Source organism: Dendropsophus ebraccatus, chromosome 2, assembly GCF_027789765.1.
Source record: "Dendropsophus ebraccatus isolate aDenEbr1 chromosome 2, aDenEbr1.pat, whole genome shotgun sequence".
Taxonomy (NCBI): Eukaryota; Metazoa; Chordata; class Amphibia; order Anura; family Hylidae; genus Dendropsophus; species Dendropsophus ebraccatus.
In genome coordinates, this window is record NC_091455.1 from 66,180,964 (window position 1) to 66,207,952 (window position 26,989).

The 26,989-nt window shown below is 41.1% G+C and overlaps 1 protein-coding gene across 1 annotated transcript in view; it reads left to right on the forward strand.

Annotated features, from left to right (window-relative positions):
- LAMA3 (laminin subunit alpha 3) overlaps positions 1 to 26,989 on the forward strand; it is a 158,719-nt gene that overhangs the window by 49,232 nt on the left and 82,498 nt on the right. The window contains exons 16-32 of the mRNA XM_069957689.1: positions 1,626 to 1,672; positions 2,981 to 3,080; positions 3,178 to 3,230; positions 3,444 to 3,549; positions 5,594 to 5,693; positions 6,647 to 6,803; positions 14,227 to 14,359; positions 15,670 to 15,812; positions 16,073 to 16,170; positions 17,231 to 17,384; positions 19,152 to 19,309; positions 21,480 to 21,588; positions 22,023 to 22,120; positions 22,405 to 22,576; positions 22,834 to 22,960; positions 23,051 to 23,190; positions 25,042 to 25,157. Coding sequence (XP_069813790.1) covers positions 1,626 to 1,672; positions 2,981 to 3,080; positions 3,178 to 3,230; positions 3,444 to 3,549; positions 5,594 to 5,693; positions 6,647 to 6,803; positions 14,227 to 14,359; positions 15,670 to 15,812; positions 16,073 to 16,170; positions 17,231 to 17,384; positions 19,152 to 19,309; positions 21,480 to 21,588; positions 22,023 to 22,120; positions 22,405 to 22,576; positions 22,834 to 22,960; positions 23,051 to 23,190; positions 25,042 to 25,157 — 2,011 coding nt within the window. The remainder of the gene's footprint in view (positions 1 to 1,625; positions 1,673 to 2,980; positions 3,081 to 3,177; positions 3,231 to 3,443; positions 3,550 to 5,593; positions 5,694 to 6,646; positions 6,804 to 14,226; positions 14,360 to 15,669; positions 15,813 to 16,072; positions 16,171 to 17,230; positions 17,385 to 19,151; positions 19,310 to 21,479; positions 21,589 to 22,022; positions 22,121 to 22,404; positions 22,577 to 22,833; positions 22,961 to 23,050; positions 23,191 to 25,041; positions 25,158 to 26,989) is intronic.

Consider the following 26,989-nt stretch of genomic DNA (forward strand, 5'->3'; position numbering starts at 1 on the left):
CATCATCCTCTCCAGCAGTGATTTCATGTTTTACTAGCCACAAATGCTACTTTGTGCTTTTGTAAAGCACCCTATTCCCAAAAAGCATCACTATGATAAGAAAGCATGCAACTTTTCCCCCTATAAATTGCACAAGAGAAAATTCTCCATAGATCTTCATAATTTTTTTTTTTTTATAAAATCAGGAGCATGGTGAAGTATAGTATACGTCCATAGATTTCCATGGGTCCTGTATTCCTGAATTTGTATAATACAAATCTATATAGGTATGTTCACAAAGGCATAAAAGATGGCAAACAAGTGTCACTCTAGTTCCCAGAAATGTCTCAAAAGTATCCCCAAAAATGCATGGTTTTCCAGTTCCCAGTGACTTTAAAGGGAAATGCTGAAAACAGCACTGAAAAAAGATAGGATATGTTACTTTTCCAGATTAAATCTGCTTGGCAGCTCACAATAAATTCAATGGGAGAGTCAAAGAATGTCAGAGATAAGACATCTAGAAACGCCTGTTCTTTAGAAAAGTTGCGAGCTGTTTTACAGGCTATTGTTCCACTTGGTTTATACATGTGGCCCAGATGTATCAAAGGGTATAAATATATAGACTGGTGTAAACTCCCCACAGCAACCAATCACAACTCAGCTTTTATTTTATCAGAGCTGAAAGCTGAGCTGTGATTGGCTGCTGTGGGCAGTTTACACCAGGTGTATATTTTACACCCTTTGATAAATCCCTCCCATGGTTTTCAAAAATATATCCAGTAAATTAAATACTTTTTGGTATTCATTAAATGAATAGAGCTATATAGATACATCTGACATTTAGGCTACGTTCACACAGAGCAAAAGGAGCGGATTACGCAAGGAAATATTTCCGCCTGAAATCAACTGACGCTGAATTCCGAGCAGAATATAAGCAGAATGCAAGCAGAATCCCTGCGTATTCTGCTAGGAAAGTGTTCAGCTTGTAATCAGCTCTTGACAAATTCAGCGCGGAATACTCGAGGAATCCGCGCTGAATCCGCATGCATTCAGCGCTGAAATTCAGCGAGTATTTGGTGAGTAAACTAGACTATACCAGAACATATACTAGAATCCTCCTCCCCCCCCTTTTCCCCATTTCCGCGCTGATTCAGCGAGTAATTTCCGCTTGTATTACGCTTGTATTCCGCGCTGAATCCGCGCTGAATCCGCGCTGAAACAGAAAATCAGAGCCCCATTGATTTGTATAGGCTTCCGCTAGCGGAAGAATGAACATGTTCATTCTTCTGGCGGAAAGCGGATTAGTTCAGTGCGGAAATTCCACTGTGTGAACTGCAGAGCAGAATTTCCATTCAACACAATGGAAATTAGCTCTGCACCTATTTTAACGGCTGAAATTTCAGCGCTGATTCAGCGCAGAAATTCAGCTGCTTTTGCTCAGTGGGAACGAGCCCTTAGGCTGAGAGATTTCCTAATGTATACTATAAAGGCTCAAATGTGATGTGTTTAGAGCTTTACAAGTTAATAGCTTTAAGTTGGAGCACAGTTAAAAAAAAGATCTGTCTCTTTAAGTTGGTCGTAGGCATTAGACTGTATTTTTGGTATTGAATAGTGATTATTGTGTTGTTGTTTTTTCATTATTATAGATGTTAATGAAGACTGTGATCCATTAGGGACCCTTACCTCACAAGCAGTAAGTTTGTTTTCTTTGTTTATGTAGTGCAGGGGTTATCTCATGCAGGATATATGTACACTCATGTAGGGAATATGCACACCATAGAAGGGGATTCTCCGCACTGGTGGACTTGATCTGTCCATCTATTATATGGCTGCCATGTAATACTACTTTACCCCTGAAGTATGTAAGGGGTTGCCTTTAATAAGACTATGCCTTTAAAGGTCTTCTCATCCGTAGACTTTAGGGCTATGTTCACACGTAGTATGAGACCGGCCGTTCCGTGACCCGGCCGGGTCACAGAACGGTTGGTCCCAGAAAAGGTCATCCCAACCGGCCGGATGATCTCTAGTGCCGCTGACTTTTGATGCGGGTGCAACCGTGCGCGCCCCCATCAGAACTCCCCACTGCACACCATGGAGCGTGCGGCCCGAGCTGCTCGCTCCATAGTGTGCACAGACAGGGTTTTCTGCGGCCGCTATTCAATGAATAGCGGCCGCAGAAAACTGACATGTCAGTTTTCTATGTCGCCGCTAGGGATACCAGCCGGAATGTATACCCTGTGTATACACTCTGGCCGGGATTCCCTCAGCCTGCAGCACAACGTAGGTTCCGTACCAATCACTGCCGTTGCAACAATGGCCGTGATTAGTACGGAACCTACATTGTGTGAACATGGCCTAGGCAATTATAGTCTGGAACTCATTGACTTCTATAGGGTTGTTTTCTGGGCTTGGTGAATAGTGGATCCTGTGTTATTTATAACAGGTGCCTCTTTTCATTGTAATCTTCCCTGTAATGATAAGGAGGAGACTACTGAAAAGTCATCATGATACACAATGTCAGGATTTTTTATTAAGTAGTCATGTGGAAAATGAAAACCCATAAAAAATAGCTTGAAACATAAAAGCTTGACATAAAAGCTTGAAACAATAGACAACCTTCTGGTGATACTCCTTTGTTAAAATAAAATGAAAGTATATTAGAATTCATTGATCTTTAACTTTTCTAGATAGTATTTTTTCAAATGTTATTCTACCCTTTTCTGTAATTCCTTGAATGCCTTTCTGCATTAGCTTAGCTGTGTTCACACTGGCGTCATGGCTTCTGATATAATTGATCTGCCATGATGTATTAGGATACATTTGATAAATCTGTTCATCTCCATTGTAAATTGTTTTCCACCGTGACATATATTGGGGGGTGGGCAGTTGTCCATTTTTTCTTTTACCAACTGAAATACAGCACATGTTGCTTAAAGGAGATGATGGAAAAGAAAATTATTTTATAAATGAGTTCTCATACATTTGAATGGGTTTTTCTCAGGGTATCTGCCATTGCCTGCCAAGAGTGGATGGAATAACCTGTGACCACTGCAAACCATTATTCTGGAATTTAGATGACGACAATCCTCAAGGTTGTATTGGTAAGACCCCATGATGTGTGCCTGCAGCTCTAGGTACAGTATATGATTACAATGTAGAGTCTATAATAAATAAACTAATGTGGAATCTTTTTTTCAGACTGTGCTTGCGATGTGGAAGGAACAATAAGTGGAATAGCTGAATGTCATCAGGTAATAATACATATATATTTAATGGGGTCCATTAGAAAACAGCGTGTTTTCCCCCCCACCAGAACAGTGCCACTATTGTCCATGGGCTGCACCTGTATTATAACTCAGCCTCATTACACTAATGGAGCTTTATGAAACAATCTTTACTAATCAATACGGAATGGTTTAACATTTCATTATAAATTCTACAAATGTTGCCAATTTTCTTTGCAGTCTGAAGGAGATTGTTACTGTAAGCCAAACACCTGCAGCACATCGTGTGATACCTGCGAAGACGGTTATTTCTACTTAGATGGCAAGAACTATTTTGGGTGTAAAGGTAAGTTGGTATTTTGAGTCCTAAGAACATTACTTAATGCAAATTCAGTCTGCACATTATTGAGTTTTTCATGTTTTTTATTTATTTTGCGGCCAGATTTTACTGTAATTGTAAATATAAAATGGAGTACATACACTTTTTATTTCTGACATTTTGTGGGTGACTGGATGGTTTTTGAATACTTGGCTATGGCCTTGTTTCTAGTGTTTCTGTAGCACTTGAAAAATACCAGAATAGCCGCACATACAAAATGTTATCTAAGTTTTTAAAAAATAGTTTAAAAACAATCTAAGGCTATGTTCACACCACATAAAAAACACGGCCGTATTTCATAACAACAGCCGTGTTTGCGCAAACAACTGCCATTGTTTTGCAAATAATGGCCGTTGTTTGCGCAGATACGGCCGTTATGAAATACGGCTGTGTTTTTGACACAGTGTGAACCCGGCCTAAAAAGGCATATTACACTTTAAGGCTATGTTTCCACACTCTTACTTCTCTTCAATCCATCCATAAATCATCTACCTGACCTTTTTTATTTTAAAGCGACTCTGTACCCACAATCTGTCCCCCCCCCCCAAAAACCACTTGTACCTTCGGATAACTGCTTTTAATCCAAGATCTGTCCAGGGGTCTGTTCGGCAGGTGATGTAGTTATTGTCCTAATAAACAACTTTTAAACTGGCAGCCCTGTGTCAAACTGGCGTGGCCTAGAGTGTCTGTGCCCTAACTTTTCACCACCCCTCCGTTCCTCCTCCCTCCCTCTTCATCATTAGGAATGGCCCTGGAACATTTTCTCCATGCTGAACATTGCACGGATGCCTTAACGATCCAGCCCATGTGCTATGCTTACATAGGTGATGAATAGTAGAAAATCTGCCTGGAGCATTCCTAATGATTAAGAGGGCGGGGAGGAGGGACGGAGGGGTTGTGCAAGCCTAATGCACAGACACTCTAGGCCAGTGCTTCTCAATTCCAGTTCTCAGGCCTCACCAACAGGTCATGTTTTAAGGGCTATCCCATACGAAGGACACCTGTGCTAGTACGTGATGCACTGAGTATAATTATATCACCTGTGAAATACTAAGAAAATCCTCAAGCCTGAGGACTGGAATTGAGAAGCATTGCTCTAGGCGGCGGCAATTTGACACAGGGCTGCCAGTTTAAAAGTTGTTTTTTAGGACAATAACTGCATCACCTGCCGAACGGACCCCAGGGCAGATCTTGGATTAAAAGCAGCTATCCGAAGGTGCAAGTGGTTTGGGTGGGCAGATTGTGGGTACAGAGTCACTTTAACCCCTTATCATATGAACAGCACCCTGGAACTGCTGGAACTATTGACACTCTAGTGGCCCATTTATTTTATTGAACCAATGTGGCTAAGACTTTATATGTGTTGACATACCTTTTTGGAAGTATCCCAATGTACACCAGTAACATACAGCCTGAATATGGTGGGAACCCAGTTTTATCTTTTCTTAAAATGTGTGAATAACCTGACATTGGGCAGCATGGTGGCCCAGTGGTTAGCACTGTAGGCGTGCGGCACTGGAGGCCTAGGTTCAAATCCCACCAAGGGCAACATCTGCAAAGAGTTTATAGGTTCTGTCTGTGTTTGGGTGGGTTTCCTCTGGGTTCTCTGGTTTCCTCCCACACCCAAAACATACAGACAGGTGAATTTAGATTAGATGTGCGTTATACAAATAAAAGCATTATTATTATTACAACTGGGTGGTTTCCCTCTCTTTCTTAATGCGCAGTGTCTCTACATGACATGTGACACCGTCCAGTCAGCTAAAAAGACACACAGTAGTTACACAGTATATAGGGACACACACTGTTAACAAGGGGGAAAGAAACAAATGATGGTCAGTATATTCACTGGAATAGACTGCAATGGCAGCTGAGATGACTTTCATGCTCTAACATGAATAGTTGATACTGTCTGTAAAACAAAGCTATACAGGTTATGATGTTCACAATGACAGATGACATGAGGATTATATATTGTTTTGTTAAAATTTACCACTATATTTTATGACAGGTTGTCAGTGCGATGTTGGGGGATCTGTCAGTCATCGCTGTGATGAGTCCACAGGAAGATGTACTTGCAGAAATAATATTGAAGGCCAGAGCTGTAACCAGTAAGTGTAATAATACCTCATCACAGCTGAACCCGCAGATGATATTTAAAATAAAAATACATCACAGTACTATATTTTATCACTTTTTTATGTTTTCGTGCCAGTATTATATTAAATAATATCCTTTCATTGTTTTACACTTTTAGGTTCACGCACAGTATATTTCAGGCAGTATTTGGTCCTCATGTCAGGTCCTCATAGCAACCAAAACCAGGAGTGGAATAAAAACACAGAAAGGCTCTGTTCACACAATGTTGAAATTGAGTGGATGGCCGCCATATAACAGTAAATAACTGCCATTATTTCAATGCAACAGCCGTTGTTTTAAGATAACAGCAACAATTTGCCATTAAATGACGACCATCTACTCAATTACAACATTGTGTGAACAGATCCTTTCTGTGCTTTCAATCCACTCCTGGTTTTGGTTGCTATGAAGACCTGACATGAGGACCAAATACTGCCTGAAAAATACTGTGTGTGAACCCAGCCTTAGTATCAATGGAGCCGCATCATAGAGGGGCGGGGTTTCCTCCCACTGGGGACGGGCCGGCTTGTCTCCAATGCTTCACCCCTGGCTGGTGCCCGGGAATAGAATGGCGGCGTACGCGGGAAGCGGGCCGCGATTCAAAAAAAGGACCACGATACTGGCTTCCCTGCACTGGCACCATTCTATCCATGTGCAAAACTTAAAGCGAATGTACTGGTAGTACATTCGCTTTAATATTTTTTTCATATTCCCTTTATATAGGGATCATATCTAACTGTACTACAGAATGAACTCAGTGTCATATTCTGGCATCAATTCATAATATAAAATCTATCCAGTAATTGTCAGTTCCTATTCATGCACTTGTAGGATGGTTGGTTGTGGATGGGGCACATATTCTCTATATTCTGTTCAATAATGGTTTTAATGTCTACTAAATAAGAATATATTTCTATTTTTCCAGGCCTAAAGAAAACTACTACTTCCCAGATCTACATCATATGAAATTTGAAGTTGAGGACGGCACCACAGCCAATGGGAGGGCTGTTCGCTTTGGATATGATTCTCAAGAGTTTCCAGGATTCAGCTGGCGGGGATATGCCCAGATGTCTTCCATACAGGTAAGAGAGTTGTATTGAGACAGATATCTTGTAATAATTCACACACTAATCTACGGTTCTGCGCACTTTTGATGTATTGATGTAATAGAACTCTGTATTAGTGAGTAAAAGTGGGAATACAGCTTATACAGTTTCATGTTTTGCACCCACTCCTGTTTTTCACTTACATAGAAAATTGTTGGCAGAAAAAGACTTTTTGGTCCATCTAGTCTTCCCTTTTAGTACTAGTCTACCCTCTTAGTACTAGTCTGCCCTCTTAGTACTAGTCTGCCCTCTTAGTACTAGTCTGCCCTTTTAGTACTAGTCTGCCCTCTTAGTACTAGTCTGCCCTTTTAGTACTAGTCTGCCCTCTTAGTACTAGTCTGCCCTCTTAGTACTAGTCTGCCCTTTAAGTACTAGTCTGCCCTCTTAGTACTAGTCTGCCCTTTTAGTACTAGTCTGCCCTCTTAGTACTAGTCTGCCCTTTTAGTACTAGTCTGCCCTCTTAGTACTAGTCTGCCCTTTTAGTACTAGTCTGCCCTCTTAGTACTAGTCTGCCCTCTTAGTACTGGTCTGCCCTTTTAGTACTAGGCTGGGTTCACACACTGTATACTTCAGGCAGTATTTTGGCCTCAAGTCAGGTCCTCATAGCAACCAAAACCAGGAGTGGATTGAAAACACAGAAAGGCTCTGTTCACACAATGTTGAAATTGAGTGGATGGCCGTCATATAACGGTAAATAACTGCCATTATTTCAATATAACAGCCGTTGTTTTAAAATAACAGCAAAAATTTGCCATTAAATGACGGCCATCCACTCAATTACAACATTATGTGAACAGAGCCTTTCTGTGTTTTCAATCCACTCCTGGTTTTGGTTGCTATACAGCCTCACAAATACAGCCTCAAATATACATAGTGTGAACCCAGCCTAAGTCTGCTCTTTTAGTACTAGTCTGCCCTCTTAGTACTAGTCTGCCCTCTTAGTACTAGTCTGCCCTTTTAGTACTAGTCTGCCCTCTTAGTACTAGTCTGCCCTCTTAGTACTAGTCTGCCCTTTTAGTAAAGGGCAGACTAATTTTTTTTACCAAATATAGCTGTAAAATATATATAAATGCAACCTGTAACATACCCATAGACTTCTCTTGTAGAGAGAAATGGTCTGTTACCCACTAAGTCTTTAGGACTGGCAGAAACAACCATAAAACATTTCCTAGTTTTCTAGTATGTCGAAATAGTACGGTAGAATAATACCTGCAAAGAAATTATAAATTATTAGTCTGAAAATGGCTGAAAAAAACTATAGAGCATGCTGCCATAGATGCAAAAAAACAGCAAAGAAAAAACTGTACTGTGTTTTATATCTCACTGCTGGCTTTCAGCAAACATCTGGCAGTGCCTTTTGTTAGAAAAAAAACACTTTAGGCAGGTTTTACAGCACAAATGAGGCTATAAACTCTATGCCTATGTCTTTTTTTATGAATGTAGTTTTAAGTACATGTGTTCACATGTAGTAACACGGTTTTATATTAGTCTGGGCTCCTTTAATTTACTTCATTTGGTTCAGATAGTATCTTCCTTATCTGCAACAGCAGGTCGAGGCTATATTCACATACCGAGATGGGGCTATATAATAATTATAGGAAATATGTTACAAAGCTGGTAGCTAAACATGAGTCATACATAAAAAACAACACAACATCATGCACTCTCAAATATAGGTTTAATGCCAAAAATAGGAAATTTGTTCAGATACAATGGAAAACCACTTGAAACCCCACATTATTAGTGTTAGTAAGCCAAAAAATAGGCTTACAATTAAATACTAAATGTGAGATCAAAACAAAATGATTTTATTGTGTTAGAAATTAGATCTTATGAGTCCCCTGGTGTTCTTTTAAAGGAGAAGTCCGACCAGCACAATAAATACAGTGCAGGCGGGGGGGACATAAAAAAGAAGCTCTACTTACCTGTCCCTGTGCCTCCGCAGCACTGCCTAATCGCTCTTGTTCCCCTGCCACCCTTCTGCACCCTCCTGCACTCCGCTCACCCAGTCAGTGACTGTGGCAGAACACCACTGCAGTCACTGACTGGCCAAGTGTGCCCTTCCCTCTATGTTGTGAGGACACCGAAATGTGGGAGAAATTGGAACCCGGTGGTGGTCAGTGAGCCTATTATGTAGCTCTGCATTGCACTGGGACAGGTCATTATGTTCCCTCACCCCCTACCTTCGCTATATTTATTGTTTGGTCCGCAGTTTCCATTTGCCTCTCAGAACGTCCTCCTTATGCCCCAGTGCTGGTGAGAAAAATCTGTGCCAGTGGACAGAGAATGTTGTTGGCATGATCATAGCCATTGCTAGTGGACGTTCTAGGAGAAAATCAGAAAAATATGGTGGATTTTTTGGGACTGAAGGATCGCAGCTATCGCTACTTTGAGTCACAACGTGACCCCATTCACTTCTACGATTAATGGAGTCGTGCAGCCAGGCAGAGCAACCGGAGTTGCCCTGTGACCCCAGCCTTAGATTTTCCACATGAAATATCTGTGTATAAAAATTCACAGGCAATACAGTGGTAGCACAGTGGATGACATTTAAAAATTAGCCATTTACTTAGGCTGTTTTCACATGAGGGTTCTTCCATCCGATAGGATATGGGATTAAGAATATGGTGCTGACGTATATCTGCACAGACTGACCCCATTCCCTCCTTAATAATTTAGGGTGCCCCCAGACACAGACTCAGAAGCGTGGTTTGCTACGCTTTTGAGTCCGAGTGAAGACTGGTATACAGTACGTACAAGAAAAAGAGTGACTGTTAGTGTGTGAGGTAAATGGTTTAATCATATTACAGGTCACGGATGAATTAAAGTGGCTTACAAATTTAGCTTAATGTGGAAGTACAACCTATGCCAAAGTTTGAATGAAAAAAGTGGTGAAATGTGGTTTTTTTTTTGGACTATAAATTTTTTTCATGGCCGGGGAGGGCTTCATCAGACAGCTCCATTCTAAGTATGGGTTTAAAGCATCCGGACACGCCGAACATCAGAACACTGCTTGATGTTTAATGTATAAAAATAATAGGACTACTGATGCATTTCTGCCATCAGTTGTCGCATCAGTTGTCACAAAAAAAGGCTGCCGGATCGGCAGATATATGTAAAGTCAGCCTTACATGTTTCTGTGATGTCAAAAGCTTTTTTTAATGACAGGGAAACTTTACCATGCAGAACAATACTGCTGTCACAGTCACTTAGCGGTGTATATCTTATGTACACAGGTCTTACTGTTGTAATTTCTAGTTCACTAACAGCCACTTCTGACTGCATACAATATATAGTACCTGACAATGAAACAAGCAGCCGAGCTAACTCCTTATGAACCCTCCAGTTGTTTTTGTCTCTATACATGCTGCTCATTGAGAGGATTAGGTAATCACATCTGTCTCTAGTTTTCTTTCTTTCCAGCCAGGCTGGCTATGGTCGTGGCAGCTTGTGTTACCTTCTTTCAGTTTCTTACAATGTTCTGCTCACTTTCCTAAATGTCTGTAAAAGCACTCTCTCACTCTGCCATTACTTTTTCTGATGCTTCTACTATCGAAGTTTTTCAAGCTCCGTTTAAAATGACGTTGGTCATTTTGAGTGTAAAATAACGGACGTCATTTAGCAGCCTGGCCTCCCCTTAGTGCAATGACGGCTGTTGGTACATTATTCTGGTTTGGGGTTAATAATTGGCCTTTGGGTGTGTCTTTATTGAAAATTCCATTGAAAAACGGAGAAAGAATGGTGACAAAAGAAAATCTGTGTGTGAACAACCAATAAAAAATGTCCGCTATTTGCAAAAGGCGTCTGAAAATAATGATCTTGCTCATTATCTTGTTGTCCACGGCAAAAATGTCCGTTATTCAATACATTGTGTGCATTGGACGTCCGTCTTTCTATTGACTTCAATGCATTGCCATTGCAGTCAGTGAAATCGCGGCAATAATGGACGTTATTTTAAATATCATAATCGTCCGCCTTTTCTCTATTGTTGTGTGAACATAGCCATTGTCTAGAATACATACAGTAAAGCTACAGTCCGGTGATCAATCTACTGTATGTCTGTCTGATTCCTGCAGCTGACAACGGCAGGGAGGAAGTAAAGGGCTGCAGTAAACCTCCTAATGTGATAAGGCTACCAGACAGCTTTTAGAACTGTTATTATTTTAAATAAAATTTAGAAATTCAGTGTGGGCTCATATACTGTGTATGTACTGCTGTACTTGGAGGTCATCTTGCTCCCCAGTACAGAGCTAGTTACATTTTCATGCAGGCTCCATTCTGTGCAACATATACAGTAAAATTCTCCCTTAGTAACATTGTTTCCAGGGTGCAGCACCTTTGTACATCCTGCATCTGATGGAGAATTCTTGGATTTCTTTTCATATTTGTATAAATACTGTTATACTGTTCAGGTGTACATACAGATGTAGCCTGTGTTAACTATGTGATCACAATGACACATTTATCTCGATGTTGTAATTGACTTGGCTCCATGACACAATTATCATGTTAACCATTGTTACATCTGTATGAGGTTTTGATCACTGTCAATCAGTATGTAGGATACATCGCAACTATAAAGGTTATAGTTAGGGCCCTACAGAATTCTATACACCTTTTAGATTTTACGCCCTCATGGGCAGGGTCCTCTAACAATTTGTTTTGATTTTGTTATTTTCTGTTTGTCACCCCCTTATTGCTTGTATAGTGTTCTGGAATCAAGGGCGCTTTAAAAAGAAATAATAATAATAATATACAAACCTTATTATGGCTTATAAACCACCTTCTGTCCGTTTTTTATTGGACAGACATCATTTAACGACAAATAACTCCCGTTATTTTATTTTTAACAGCTATTATTTTGTTACAAAAATACCAGCCATTGTTACATAATAATGGCCGGTATTTGACGTTCAATGATATTTGTCCAATAAAACATGTGTGTGAACATAGCCTTAAAATGTGTGTCATTTCACAACATTTTCAATATGTCATAAAGACCTATGAAAAGGTCTGACCCCAGTGAGCACCATATAAAATGAATGTGCCTGTTTTTAGTGAGCACTCAACTATTTTAGATAACACTCAACTGAGCGCCACTCCACACTTGTTCTAGAGATTGGTGGGGGTTTTAGCACCCAGACTCAACAAAGAAATTTCTTGATAAGTCTCTTGGTGGCTTTTTAGAGTCATTTTGTCAATGCATAGCTACTCTAAATGGGAATACCCATTTAAGAAAAAAACAAAAAAACAAGTAAAATGCTGTGAAAAACAAATTTAAAGTGTCTTTGTCGTTTGGAAAAACTTTTGACATGTCTTAGAGACATCAATTCAATAAATGCAAGACAGTGGCGGGCACAGTATATATCTATAATATACTAGAGGTGCAAACAGCAAGTCCATAACAACAATCTAAAACAAGAAAAAGAAAAGCGACTAAGCTATATAAGAAGACGTATAGTAGAAAAGATAGGGGTGCACAGCAGGACTGGGTGGTGCTGGTTACGGATGGATCTTCATCCAAATATAATCCAATATAAAGACTCCGTAGCACTCGTTTTCATATGCAAAGTGTTCAGACGTTTATTTACAGCGTGAAAAAGGCAAGGCCAGGAAATATACAATTATTGCAAAATACTTTGGTTTATGGCGACAGTGGACGTTTCGACCCTGTCCAGGGTCTTTCTCAACGTCGCTGTGGAGAGAAAATACGTGTGTAAGAGATTTTAAAAAAACAGAGAATCTGTATGACGGGTGGATGTAGTATCAAGGTAAGTGTATGTAGAGTCCTAGATGGAGAAGGGGTTGTCTCTACCAATGTGTATTAGGATCTCATGATGAGTCATGTAATGTCTTCCTGAATTATGGTTGTATCGAAGTATATGATGTATAGTGTGTGAAGGATATAACCAACTATAGGAAGGGTAACATGTACATCACATGGGGAGAGTACACGTCCATGGTGTGGGGTGTAATGTAGCTGTCATAAAAGACTAATCTAGACCAGGTAATGATGTGAATCAGCCGGCTATGTATGAGGACTGTGGTGACATATACTAAATATGTGGCATAAAGATACATGTTGAACATAGTAAAACATAAAACTCAAACATAAATTGGTAACATTAGAATAAAGCAACAAAAATAAAACATCAAAATGAAGCATCAAAATAAAGCATCAAAATAAAGCATCATCAAGATAAAGCATAATGGACAATAGTCAGTAACATGCATAAGGAAAGCCAGAAGGAAGCATGCTATAGTTCTGTATATTCTGGCATATAGAAACATGTATACGGACATATGAGGCAGGGTAGAGTAGCAGGGATAGGGGGATAGGAGGCAGGGGTCCAGTATGGTGGAGAGAGAGTAACGATGGGGGTGGGGGGGGGGATTTTGAATTTTGATGTTTTAGTTTTGTTGCTTTATTCTAATGTTACCAATTTATGTTTGAGTTTTATGTTTTACTATGTTCAACATGTATCTTTATGCCACATATTTAGTATATGTCACCACAGTCCTCATACATAGCCGGCTGATTCACATCATTACCTGGTCTAAATTAGTCTTTTATGACAGCTACATTACACCCCACACCATGGACGTGTGCTCTCCCCATGTGATGTACATGTTACCCTTCCTATAGTTGGTTATATCCTTCACACACTATACATCATATACTTCGATACAACCATAATTCAGGAAGACATTACATGACTCATCATGAGATCCTGATACACATTGGTAGAGACAACCCCTTCTCCATCTAGGACTCTACATACACTTACCTTGATACTACATCCACCCGTCATACAGATTCTCTGTTTTTTTAAATCTCTTACACACGTATTTTCTCTCCACAGCGACGTTGAGAAAGACCCTGGACAGGGTTGAAACGTCCACTGTCGCCATAACCCAAAGTATTTTGCAATAATTGTATATTTCCTGGCCTTGCCTTTTTCACGCTGTAAATAAACGCAGCAACGCTACATCCCCCCGCTCTGTGTTAGAAAAAAAGAGTCGGGCTTATAATGTAAGTCAATGGAACCCAACTCTTATTTTCTGCATGTGCTGGAGCTTGGGCCTCTCCCGCTCATTCTCCCGACCGGGACGGGTCTGAACACTCAAACCTGAAACGATAAAAACTTTTGACATGTGTCTATGACATGTCAAAAGTTTTCCCAAACAACAGTGACACTTTAAGGAAAGTTCTGTGTGTGAAACCTGCTAAAGTGTGCTTTACAGTGCCAATATAGTATTTATTCAGAAATAATAATGGCAATATGGGTATGTATATTTCTTCTCTTAAAGATATGCAGGTAAAGTATAATTCCCATGCTCCTGCCTCATATTTAAATAAGTGATGAGTTTTTATATCCCACTATCTACATTTCTACAGAATGAAGTAAGGGTACCAGTTCATGTGGGCAAATCCAATCTCAACCTGTTTCGTATTATATTAAGATACATTAATCCTCAAGCAAATGCAATAACTGGACGCATTACAGTACACAGATCTCGCTCAAGCAAAGGTGAGTGCAAAATAGTCCACAGTACCATAAGGGTGTATAAATGCTGGCATATAGGCTGCTGCCAAAGATTAGGATTGGCAGACTCTTACACTATAAAAGTTGCAATGCCAAGACTTTAACTTCATAAACCAATTGTATTTCAAGCTTTCACTTAATTTTTTATATATTTTTTTCATTATACTAATATATTTCCATTGTTTTAAGCATTCAACACAAAGAGAGTAAAAAAAGTATGGCCCCTCTTATTTTTTAAAGGGGTATTCCCACCTCAGCCAATATAGTTGTATGACTTATAAGGTTTGTCAAGTTAAACATTTTTGCAAATACAATAATTTAGTAAACTTGCCTCCTCCTGATATGCTGCTCTTTGGCTTTTATCGTTTTCGTTTTCTAGGTTACCAACCACCACTCTGCTCTAAAAGCCGTGGAGTTGCAGAATTGCATTTGCACAATATTAAGCATCTTTTTGGTGGGTTTGTCAGGTGGGTGGGCAGAGGGGCTTAGCCTGGTACGCAGGTGTAAATTGTAATATAAACCTACACCAGCTTACAGCTAACGTAAATACCCCAAGATTAATGTAGAAGTGTGTGCCTGGCATGGGTGGGAGAGGCAGAACTTGTTTAGACCTATTTTCGTCCGGGGCCGACCGTGCACCGCTACATGTAATAGCGGTGCGCGGCCGGCGACTGACGATATACAATACCTATCCACTTTCCAGGGCTGCTGCTGCGGTCTTCTTTTCCCCGGGTCCTGCGTGCTTTATATAGTTATGCAAGGGCTGCAAGGACATCGGTAACGATGTCCCTGCAGCCCTTGTTTAACGATTATCGGGCCGTGTAATAGGTCCAGTAAACGAGCGACGATCTAGCAGATCGCTGCTCGTTTACAGGTATTATCGGGCCCCCATCGGCCCGTGTAATACCACCCTTAGTCTGGCATATGGATCCTGCTACATTCCTACCAAAGTCCTTAAGGGAGATTTTTTTTTAAAGTGCAAGAGAGAATAAAAGAAGTTGCCAGTGACGTTTTATTTTTTCATGGGTCGTTTATAAATAATGTGTATTACTATGAGACACATGGCTTTACCTGAAGTCCAAATAATTTTACATTGAATTTATGTATGCAGTCATTTATATGATCTCAGCTATGTTAACGTTACATTGACCACATTATAATTATTGTATGTTTTATATACAACTGTCAGAAAGAAAATAGTCTGTACATTATATTCCAGGTGATTATAGTATTGTGTCGTTTAATCTATAGAAATACTGTTTGTTCTTAAAATTGTGACTGTTTACAATGTATAGGTTCCTTAGATGTGAAAGACATTGTGTTCCCTCCGAGCACGGAGCCAGCATTCCTTACTGTGCCAGGAAAAAGCTTTGCCGAGCCTTTCTCTTTGGTGCCTGGAAACTGGATAATTACAATTTCTGTAGAAGGAATCCTCTTGGTAAGATCATTGCTCTGAAGCCACACACATTGCAGTAGTGTACATATCTGTACAGCAGGGCTCAGCATCCTGCGGCTTTTTTTCTATTCTATGTAGCCATATATAACAATCTCCCTATACCATGAACATACACTGACGTACAATATACCGTGTACAATAATATGCTTTTGGATTTTTATTGCTTTTATTAATCAGTACAGCAGTAAGGAATTTATAAAATCTGTTACTGAGGCTATCTGTGTAATAAAATTTCCCTGTAGGATTACCTTGTGCTGCTGCCAAGTGATTATTACGAAGCCTCCATTCTACAGCTGAGAGTTACAGAGCCATGTGACTATAATGGACCAGTTGGGACAAAGTAAGTCTAGGGCTGAAGTCAGCGTCATGTTCAAAACCCATTGTTTCCATTTCTTTGTAATATCTCTTTAACCCTGCTAAAGGTCCCTATACACCTTATACTTTTGTCAGCCTTATCGCTGGATCACTCAGCTGTGCTGAACGTTCCTGTGTATGGAGAGGATGGGGGCAAGATGGGGGAGATAACTGACTGCTGAAAGATCAGCTGTCAGTTATTGAAGGTGCATGGCCCCCTTAACTTAAAAATGTGATCACAGGGAGCAGCACTTCGTGGAACATGTTTTACATTTAACAATTGAATTTTTGTCTTTTGTTTTTTCAAAAATTGTTCTGTCACAGCAACATATCAGGACATTTAAAGAGGTTGTCCAGGGATTAGAAAATGTCTCATGTGGGCATGATCGGAACACCCCCTCTTATTCTGGACAATATCTTTCCAAGATGTGTGAAGAGAAGAAGTAAAACCCCATTTCCTTTTCCCCGGACGGATTAACTAAGAGGCGTACGCCTCTTAGTGAAGCTGGCCAGCCCTGCACCTGGCGCAGTCATTGCGGTGCAAGTCTACAGGCTTAAATCATGATAAAGTTGCGAGAGGAGGCCACCTTGCCTCTCCTCCCCACCCGTCTATCAGGAGAGCAGTGGTTACGGCTGGCATATGTCAGGGAGAAGGAAAGAATCTGTGTCTTCCCCCTGGCATATGGCAGGGGCTCTTACTTCTCTTAAATCTCCCCCCATTATGTTTTCCGCTTCCCAGACAACCCCTTTACACCATACCTATGGGAACAAAAACAAAATCCCACTTTCCGCTCCTTTGAATTCTTGCACCGAAACTGTAATGTTCCATTTTGTGTTGGCAACACCAGTGCATAACCCACATAAAGTAATAACCAGCCATGGCCATTTACAGCCAGAAATGGTACACCTTTTCACTCCATTCCTACCAGTACTGTGTGAATGTACTCTAGTATGTTAAAGGTGGCTGTTTATATGTTGTTTTTGTTGTTGTTGTTGTTTTTTTTAATGTAGTGTTTAATGTAGTGTTATTCCACTTTTTTGTTTAGCTGCTTAGTTTTTCAGCATTTGCCCATGGAGAAGTTTACCTGCCTACATGGTACAGAAATGGAGTATTTCAAACAGGATGGAGAAAACCGCCCAATAATTGTTCGACAACCAGGTCATGGGCATCCTCTAATGGCAGCAATTTCAGGAAGACAGGTATAATCAGGGCCGTATTTACCACTAGGCACCCGTGGTCCGGTGCCTAGGGCAGCACCTTGCAGGGGGGCAGCACCAGGGAGCAGGGGGACGGAAAAAACAACTTTTTTTGTTTTTATTTTTTTAGTTTCCCTCCTCCCGTTCAGACTTGCCAGTAAATCTGGTGTCTTTTCCAGGGGGGTTGGGGGTATAATGGTATTGGTCAGGTCTGGTATCACCAACAGGTGCATGAAGATGGGGCGTCTTCAGGTTTAGTGCCTAGGGCAGCAGCAGCTGTTAATACAGCCCTGGGTATAATCAGCTTTTACCTCACAGATATAATAGAATACACTTTTCACACACATCATGTGTTTAAAACCGTTCTGTAGGATTGATATATATATGCCAGTAAATTCTGCTGATGCAAATTCTATTCAGTGGACAGTATGAAACATTCCCAGTAAACCTAGTGCATCCAGTGGGTTGCTGTGTATTGCTTGTAAGCTCCGAAAGGCTTCACATGCACTTATATGGGAACATGTCCCATTCTGCACTTGCAGCCAGTTTTCCCTAATCTGAGCAAAATAGATACAGTTGTGTGGACGGCTTGACAATAATCCATCTGGCAGCTAACGCAGCCTAGGATAGATTCCATTGTTCTACCAATTTAATGCTTTGTTTTCAGGATGTCTGCCCTACAGCTAAACTGGACACTCCTATAGTCTCATGGCCGCTCTGGGAGGGGGTACATGGGTATATGCACTGATACAGAGCAGGAGAAAAATACTGTATGTTCTGCAGAGCATTTCCTCTGTGGAGACTGGAGGGGATGTCTTCCATGGTGAAACAGAAGGAGAACCAGCAGTGGCTGCTAAAGAAGCTGGGGACTAAATAGTTATATGCACCCAGGAATCATTTATTAGGTGCAAATTCAACTACTTTCTTATATAAAACTGGGAAAAAGTTGTGCTGTAAAGAATTTGCATTATAATATTATATATCATTTAGCTTCGGAAACTAGTTTCAGGCAGCAGTCAAGTATCATGTAGCGCATAATAGAAGTGTGGATGCAATTTGTAGCTATATTCACACACTGCTGAAATGCTGCCGTTTATATGGACATCTGTTATTTAACGACCAATAATGGCCATGTGTATTAACATATCTATGAAGAGATTTAGACTATTTTAAAAATCACTAGTTGGGCTGAACATGGAGTCATGATACAGTGCCATTACAGGATGACATGGCAGAAAGGCAAGTCATTAAAGTGGGGATGTATGCGAGATACATTACTATGCTGCCATTGGAATACAGACTTTTGCTGGTGGTTTTGGAAGGACACAGCTGTCAATAGATACCTTTCCAGACTGCCATTTTGAGGTGGCGGCTCTGGACTTTCTTATTATAATTTTTATATAGTATATACTATATATATCAGCCAAAACTATTCCAAAAGGACGCCCTGTGGCATATACTTTATTCACATGTAGTTTAGTAGTGTTTGTTTTTAAAGTAGTTTAGCGACTTTACTATCAGCCATAGGTGTGAGGTGCAGCTGCACTCTTCTCTCCATTTCACATTTAGTAGTGTAACTCTTCTGTAGCCTAACAGACAAACATACAGCCAGTACATAACATGAATAGAGCCTAATCATGCAATTTACCAGACGTCTGACAGATGCCCTTTCAGCTTTCTTTGCCTTTGATACGGTCAATGTATTCAGGTTATTACACAGGATATAATTCTCTAAAGGAAACTTTCTTTCTACTATGTTGGTTCCCGTAGGTAGAGTTACATTTTAGCATTAAAGCCCCTCGGGCTGGAGTTTACGCTCTTATTTTTGAATATGCCAATGAAGACGCCCAGCAGTATGTACTGAATGTGATGATAAGGAATGACCCCAGCACTTCAGGCAGAGTCAACTTGTACAGTTGTAAATACAGGTACAGTAAGAGCCTTGTCCTATTTGTGTACCTGAATGCATTTTCATGAGCTTCCATTCATTGGTTTATTTTACCTGTGCTCATGTGTCTCCTGTTTGTATGAAGGTGTTTGCCAGCTTGTTCATGATTGGGAGTAGAAAGGTAAACACAGTGTTCAATGCGTCCCTCAATGTAATACTTATTGAGGATCTGCACAAGATTTTTTCATTAAGAGCTCATGCGCTTGGCAAAGCGGTGGGTACAGAGTATGTACAGGTCCTTATTTCACCTCTGTATGGCCTCTATATGCTTCTGTACAGGCTCTTAAAGAAGCAGGACACAAAAAATTATTATTGGCCCCCCGGTAGGTGCTGGCATGTATACTCACTGCAGCTGATCGGTATCCCGCGGCACGGCTTTGTTCTGGTCCCGCGGCGCCATTCAAATCCGGCGCATGCTCACTTCAGCCTCTGCTGTGACTCCTCTTCTGTGTGCTGTGATTGAACGCCGGAAGTCAAACTCTTTCATAGAGAATGCATTGAAGCGTGTGAGTTCCAGCATACAATCACAGGAGACAAAAGAGGAGTCACAGCAGAGGCTGACGTGAGCAGGCAGATTTGAACAGCACCGCGGGACCAGAACAAAGCTGCGCCGCGGGACACCAATCAGCTGTGGTGAGTATATGTGCCAGCGCCTACTGGGGGTGCCAATAATAATTTTTTGTGAACTGCTTCTTTAAATGCTCTATGGGGGAGATTTATCAAAGGTTGTAAAATGTAGACTGTTACAAACTGCCCACAGCAACCAATCACAGCTCCTCTCTCCTTTCACCAGAGCTGGAAGCTGAGCTGTGATTGGTTGCTGTGGGCAGTTTGCACCAGTCTAAATTTTACGCCCTTTGATAAATCTCCCCCTATGTCTTTAAAGTAGTATACCTCTGTGAGCTGTCAGTCCATATGTGTCTGCCATTGTTCAGTCAGATTTGTACAGAGGTGATACTGCGTATGTCTCTTCCCTACTTCCGAGACAACGAAGGATCTGTCTCGGCAAGACCTGTCTACTCAGCCAATCAATGGCCAAGATGGCACACCATTGCAGCTAGTGATTGGCAGAGTGAGAAGGTACTGCTCTAGTATCCTCTCTTGAAAGCAGGGAGAGGAGACGAGCAGAGGGGGACCGGAATAGGAGGGTAAGTATCCCTCCTTTTTTTTTCATTTTGATCCCTGTCCCAGCAAAATATAAAATCTTATTACTGTACCTTTCCTATAACATATTGTATTGTTTATGCAACTGTATGTAATATATCACAGGGACACAGATGGCACCGAGCAGGAAGGGAGAGAGGTGCCCGTACATCTAATTACCAAACCCCCTCCCTACCTGCTCGGTGTGGGGGACACATACACACTGTAGTACTACTCCCATCATCTGCTCATGGTATGATTGAGGTGGGTGGTGGATGGAGGGATGTATGCTGGTTAACGGAATGTGGGGTGGTTATGGTGATAGGGATCGGCCTAGTACTACTCCCCCATCATCTGCTCATACTATGAGCAGATGATGGGAGGAGTAGTACAGTGTGTATGTGTCCCACACACCGAGCAGGGAGGGAGGGGGGAGGTAGTTAGATGTAAGGGCACCTCTCTCCCTCCCTGCTTGGTGCCATCTATCTACCTCTCCCCTGGTGTGAGCCTGGTCATCGGCAGCACAGGGATAGAGGGAGATGCCCTGTGTCACTGTGATAGTGTCACTAACACTACATTACATACAGTTGCATATACAATACACTACATAGACTTCTATATATAGTGCGCCCCCTGCTGGACACTCCATAGGATTCTGAAGCCTGCTTGATCTACATAATTAATGTGCATTAGGAATCTGTCTAACTTTCCATAAGTAATAACATATTAAAAAATACTTTTGGCGGAAAATTTCCTTTAAAAAAACAGAAGATTTAACAAGAGCGACGCTAAGGATAAAGGTAATAAAAATTACCTATTTACTGTACATTCTTCTTAGCTACTATTATTTTCCCTTTTAAATGCACATTAATGCTTTAACTGGAAAAAACAACAACTTTTTGTCCCTTTTATGAAAATGAAGGCTCTAAGTGCTTTATTAAGGATTATGGGCAGAAAGATATTCCTTTTTGTAAATGCTCATTTCTTGTGTACATGTTGTATTACAGCTTCCTCTGCCGCAGTATTGTAGTGGACAACTTGAATCGCATTGCAAAGTTTGAGATACTTTCCGATGCTGAAATTTATGTGACAGCATCATCAGTCAGTTTCCTGTTGGTGAGTTTTAATATTTACAGATATCCATTGGTCATTGTATATATTAACCTTCTATACAACTCCTAAGAATTCTGCCCCAATATTCTCCAAGACCTTTGCTTTGCTTTATATGTCAGTTTTGTGCGGCCACTATTCATTGAATAGCGGCCGCACAGAACATGTCACTTTACACATTGGAGCGTGCGGCTCCAGCCCCACGCTACATTGTGTGCAGCAGTGAATTTGGATGCGGGCGCACATCCGAATTCAGCAGAAATGAAAATCATCTGGCTGGTACTGCAGTACCGACGGGGATGATATTCAGTACCACCAGCCGTTCTGTGACCCGGCCGGGTCACAGAACGGCCAGTGCTATACATGGTGTGAACGCGGCCTCATAGTGTACACAAAGTAGGTTATTTTACCTCTGTTAACCATTATCTCCTCTATTTTAGCACACTATATGTATGGTTCCTGTTGAAGAGTTCTGTGTTGAGTATGCTGAGCCAAAGGTGCACTGTATAGCAGCTTATGGACGGACTCCTGGTCAAAGGTAAATGTATATCCTTAGCATTTCCTTAGGTCAGAATTGGGCTTTAAACTAGCCAACTACTCATTTAGCAAAAAGTAACTTGTCCATAGTATGTCTTTATTTTATATAAAGAATTATTAGTCCCCTTACGTACAACTCTACATCATATAATGCAGTGATATGCAGTTCTATATGCAGTTCACAGCAAAACACTAAGGTTTAATAAGAGAATGTAAATATATATATATATATATATATATATATATATATATATATATAAAACATAAATTGTTCTTGTTTTGAAGTCCTTCATGTATCCAGTCTTCAATCTACGAAAATCCACCTCTGTCTTTACTGCTGGACCCTGTCAAGGATGCTATAGATCTTGGTGGACAGAAGAACATAGAGCAAGAACCTGTACATGGAGCAGGCCTTCCTTGGCACCAGGGCAAAAAAGTGTTGCTTACTTCACAACAGGTATTTTGCTGGTCATGTGACCTACCTACCTACCTGACCTTTAATTTCATAGAGAACGTTTCCAAATCTGAAAACATAGTGGCTTAGTGATCCCCATTATGAAACTTGACTGTTAACTATAAAACTGAAAAAACAGCATAAGGGCATTCAGGTGGACTTTGACAGGGTTAAGTAAAAAGTTATATGCAGTAATGGCAATGAGAGAAACTCAAATAATGTGCACTTTATCTATACCTATATTAATTTTTATCACACAGAATGAGATCACTTTTGGCAGAAGAATACCTAATACAGGGAGGTATGTCTTCATTGTCCATTACTACCAGACTCAGAACCCTGCATTCCCTGTGTCAGTGCTGGTTGATGGTGGAACGCAGTGGTCAGGTACGATGCTGGAAACCACTTCATAAATAGTTTTTTTGCCTTTTTTATATTCTTTTAAGCTCTCTTAATGAATGTATGTAATTCCCTCAGGTACCTTCAATGCTTTATACTGTCCTCACACTTTTGGGTGTCGAGGTCTGGTGGTTGCTGGTAACCGTATCAGCCTTGATGTCACTAATCCAGATCTGTCAGTAACTGTGACAACTCCTCCAGACAAGCTGCTACTCCTGGTGAGTGGAGACATTGGATTACTTTTTGATTGGTTGGTGGGTTGTTTTTTTATTGGCAGCGAAAACATTAGGGAATTTTTATAAATTTAACAGTAAATTCCAAAAAGAAATTGTAACCGTAGTTCAGAACTTTAGAGACATAAAGCCCCATTCACATCTGTGTTAAGCATCTCCATTGTGCTGCCTTGTCATTGGAGCAGAACAACAAAATAGTGATCTATTAAAGGACACAGTTAGGCCCCATTTACACGTCCGTGTCAGTTTTTACTGTCAGGAAATCCTGATCAGGAGACCTCAAAAGCCATCAGGAAAGTATCAGGATTTCCTGACAGTAATCCGTTTTTACCATCAGGAAACCATCAGGAAAAACCTTCAGGATTTCCTGATCAGAAGAAAAAACAGGACATGATGGGAGATGTATTTCCTGATAGGAAATCCGGACAGATTTTCCGGACATGTGAAGGTGGCCTTAGCAGTTGACTACAATATAGTTTGTCGGCTTTCCAGCACATGTCCGCCATTTTACCAGAAAATGTAGTATTGCATTGTGCATTATTTTGTCCAGGCCTTTTGCTAGCGCCTTCAGCATAAGCCCCTAACTGAACCACAGATGCAGGTGTGAACAGGGCCACTAGTGGAATCCCAACCAGGATAAAAAAAATTGCAAATGACAATTAAAAAGAAAAATATTTTTTTTTGTAAAAAAAAAAAAAAACTATATGTAAATGTGTCATCTGTGAGAATGTAATTTCATGGATTTGCTTTTTAGCGCGCATCTGATAAATCATAGTGGCTGGCACCTAATCTATTATCTGTTGTTTGTTTTTTTCACTAACATCTCATGCGACAAGGCTGCCCATCTGTATAATAATTCTGTTAATTTATATGTGACATGTTGGAAAGCTACTTCCCTCACAGAGTACATATTTAATTCCATCTTTAGGCCATGTTCACACAACATATATTTTAGTAAAACCATTACTACGAGAATATACCTTACCTTGCCTTTTATGGGATCCCGGCCAGAGTGTATACACATAGTGCCCTAGCGGCACCGCAAACAACTGGCATGTCAGTTTTCTGCGGCCGCTATTCAGTGAATACCAGTAGAAGACCATGTCAGTGCACACTGTGGAGCGAATGGGTTTGGCCGCTTGCTCCATAGTGTGCTATGGGGAGTTCTGATGCGGGCTCACACGGGTCACGGAACGGCCAGTCTCTTACTATGTGTGAACATAGAAGAGGTAGAAAAAGGTAAAAGTGGCGTCCCGCCACAAAACACTCCTATGGAGTATTCTTTGGGCTATTTTTACAGTCTATAGTGCTATCATCTTCATTGATTTTAATCATTATTGCTTTTACTGTGCATAAGTAATACATAAGGTTACTATTATTATTATTTTTATACTAATTTCATATCCTCACCATTAAACTTAAAATTTTTTAGACTTAGTATGCTGTATACCTTGAGGTTCTCCTAACTTCCTTTTTCTCTATGTGTGATAATTGATAATAACATCCGCATATAATGATTATGACCTTTATTTGCGGCTATCATTATCAATAGACGTCCGCTTTTCCCTGTAAAATGACGTCCCATTCCCATAGTGGGAACATAGCCTCAAAGTGGCACACAACACTAAGAATGTGTAATCTGGGTGAGGGTGTCCTTCGCTTTTATATGTCTTAAATTTACCTATACTAACAATTTTACATGTTCCCTGTACTAAGGCCTGGATGGTTTTATCGATTTTGAATAAAAATATTGTTTGTATGCTTGTAATGCTTTGTTTTCCACAGACACAAATTGCAGACAATATTAGGGCAGCATGAAACATTTTTTTCTTTCAGGAATCCGTCCAGCTTGTGCCAGCAGACAACTTCACCTATGACATCTTGCAGGAGAAACCGCTGGATAAATCATTTGACTTCATAAATATATGCGGAGAAAACAGTTTCTATATTGAGTAAGAATATTTCTCAGACATTTTTTTTCCCCGTTTTTACCTTTCTATTCTCACTGTGTGATCCACATATTTCCATATGCACCATTTATACATCTTTAGGCTATGTTCACATTACGTGAACATCCGGCTGTTCCGTGACCCCGGCCGGGTCACGGAACGGCCAGTCTTAGCCCGGATCATCCCGGCCGGTACTTAAGTACCGGCCGGGTGATCTTTCTAGCCACGGAGCTCTGATTCGTGTACCCGCATCAGAGCTTCCCATAGCCCACAGCCTCTTGCTTCACTGTGTGAACTGACAGGTCTTTCTGCGGCCGGAATTCACTGAATTCCGGCCGCAGAAAACTGACATGTCAGTTTTTTCCGGCGCCGCATGGGATCCCGGCCGGAGCATATACTATGTGTGTACGCTCCGGCCGGGATCCCATTGAAGATAGGCTATGTTCCACCCCGCAAAACTACGGCCGTAGTTCTGCGTCCAGAACTACGGCCGTAGTTTTACGTAGTGTGAACATAGCCTTAGCCTGAGGTACTTACCGATGTCTTCTGAAAAATTACCAACAACAATGATCCTCAGAAGAGATTTTTTTGCTTAATGAAATATTTGGTGAAAGCCACAGCTACATATGGGTAAATAGGTTATATGTGGTCAGATGTGGTAAAAGGTCATATAGTGTAACTGTGTTCCTACTGCTGGGCAGGTGATGTGGTTCTTAAAGCGACTCTGTACCCACAATCTGTCCCCCCCAAACCACTTGTACCTTCAGATAGCTGCTTTTAATCCAAGATCTGTCCTGGGGTCCGTTCGGCAGGGGATGCAGTTATTGTCATAAAAACAACTTTTAGTCCTACAGCTCTGTGTCTAACGGCCGGGGCCTACATTGGTATATGCATTAAGCTGGCACACCCTCTCTGTCCTTCATCCCCACCCTCCTCATCATTAGGAATGATCCAGGAACATTTACTGCTGTTTGAGCTTTGCACAGGTGTATTAACGATCCAGCCCATGTGCCGGGCTGCCACAGGTGGGGAATAGGAAGCAATCTGCCTGGAGTATTCCTATGATGAGGAGGGTGGGGAGGAAGGGCAGAGAGGGTGTGCCAGCCTAATGCATATACAAATGTAAGCCCCGGCCGTTAGACACAGCGCTGCCGGATTAAAAGTTGTTTTTATGACAATAACTGCATCCCCTGCTGAATGGACCCCAGGACAGATCTTGGATTAAAAGCAGCTAGCAGAAGGTATAAGTGGTTTAAGGGGGGTCAGATTGTAGATGCGGAGTCGCTTTAACATGGAAAGTGTTTAACTAAAAAAGATAACTCCTCAGATGATAGTCATTTAAAGCGACTCTGTACCCCCCCCCCAAACCGCTTGTACCTTCCGATAGCTGCTTTTAATCCAAGATCTGTCCTGGGGTCCGTTTGGCAGGTGATGCAGTTATTGTCCTAAAAAAATACTTTTAAACTTGAAGCCCTGTGCCAAACGGGAGTATCTGTGCCCTAACATTGCACCACCCCTCCATCCTTCCTCCCCACCCTCTTCATTATTAAGAATGCCACTGAAACATTTTCTCCATGCTGAACATTGCACAGGTCCATGTGCTGGGCTGCCACAGGTGGGGAATAGGAGGCAATCTGCCTGGAGCATTACTAATGATGATGAGGGTGGGGAGGAGGGACGGAGGGTTGGTGCAAAGTTGGGGCACAGATACTCCCATTTGGCACGGGGCTTTAAGTTTAAAAGTATTTTTTTAGGACAAAAACTGCATCACCTGCCGAACGGACCACAGGACAGATCTTGGATTAAAAGCAGCTATCCGAAGGTACAAGCGGTTT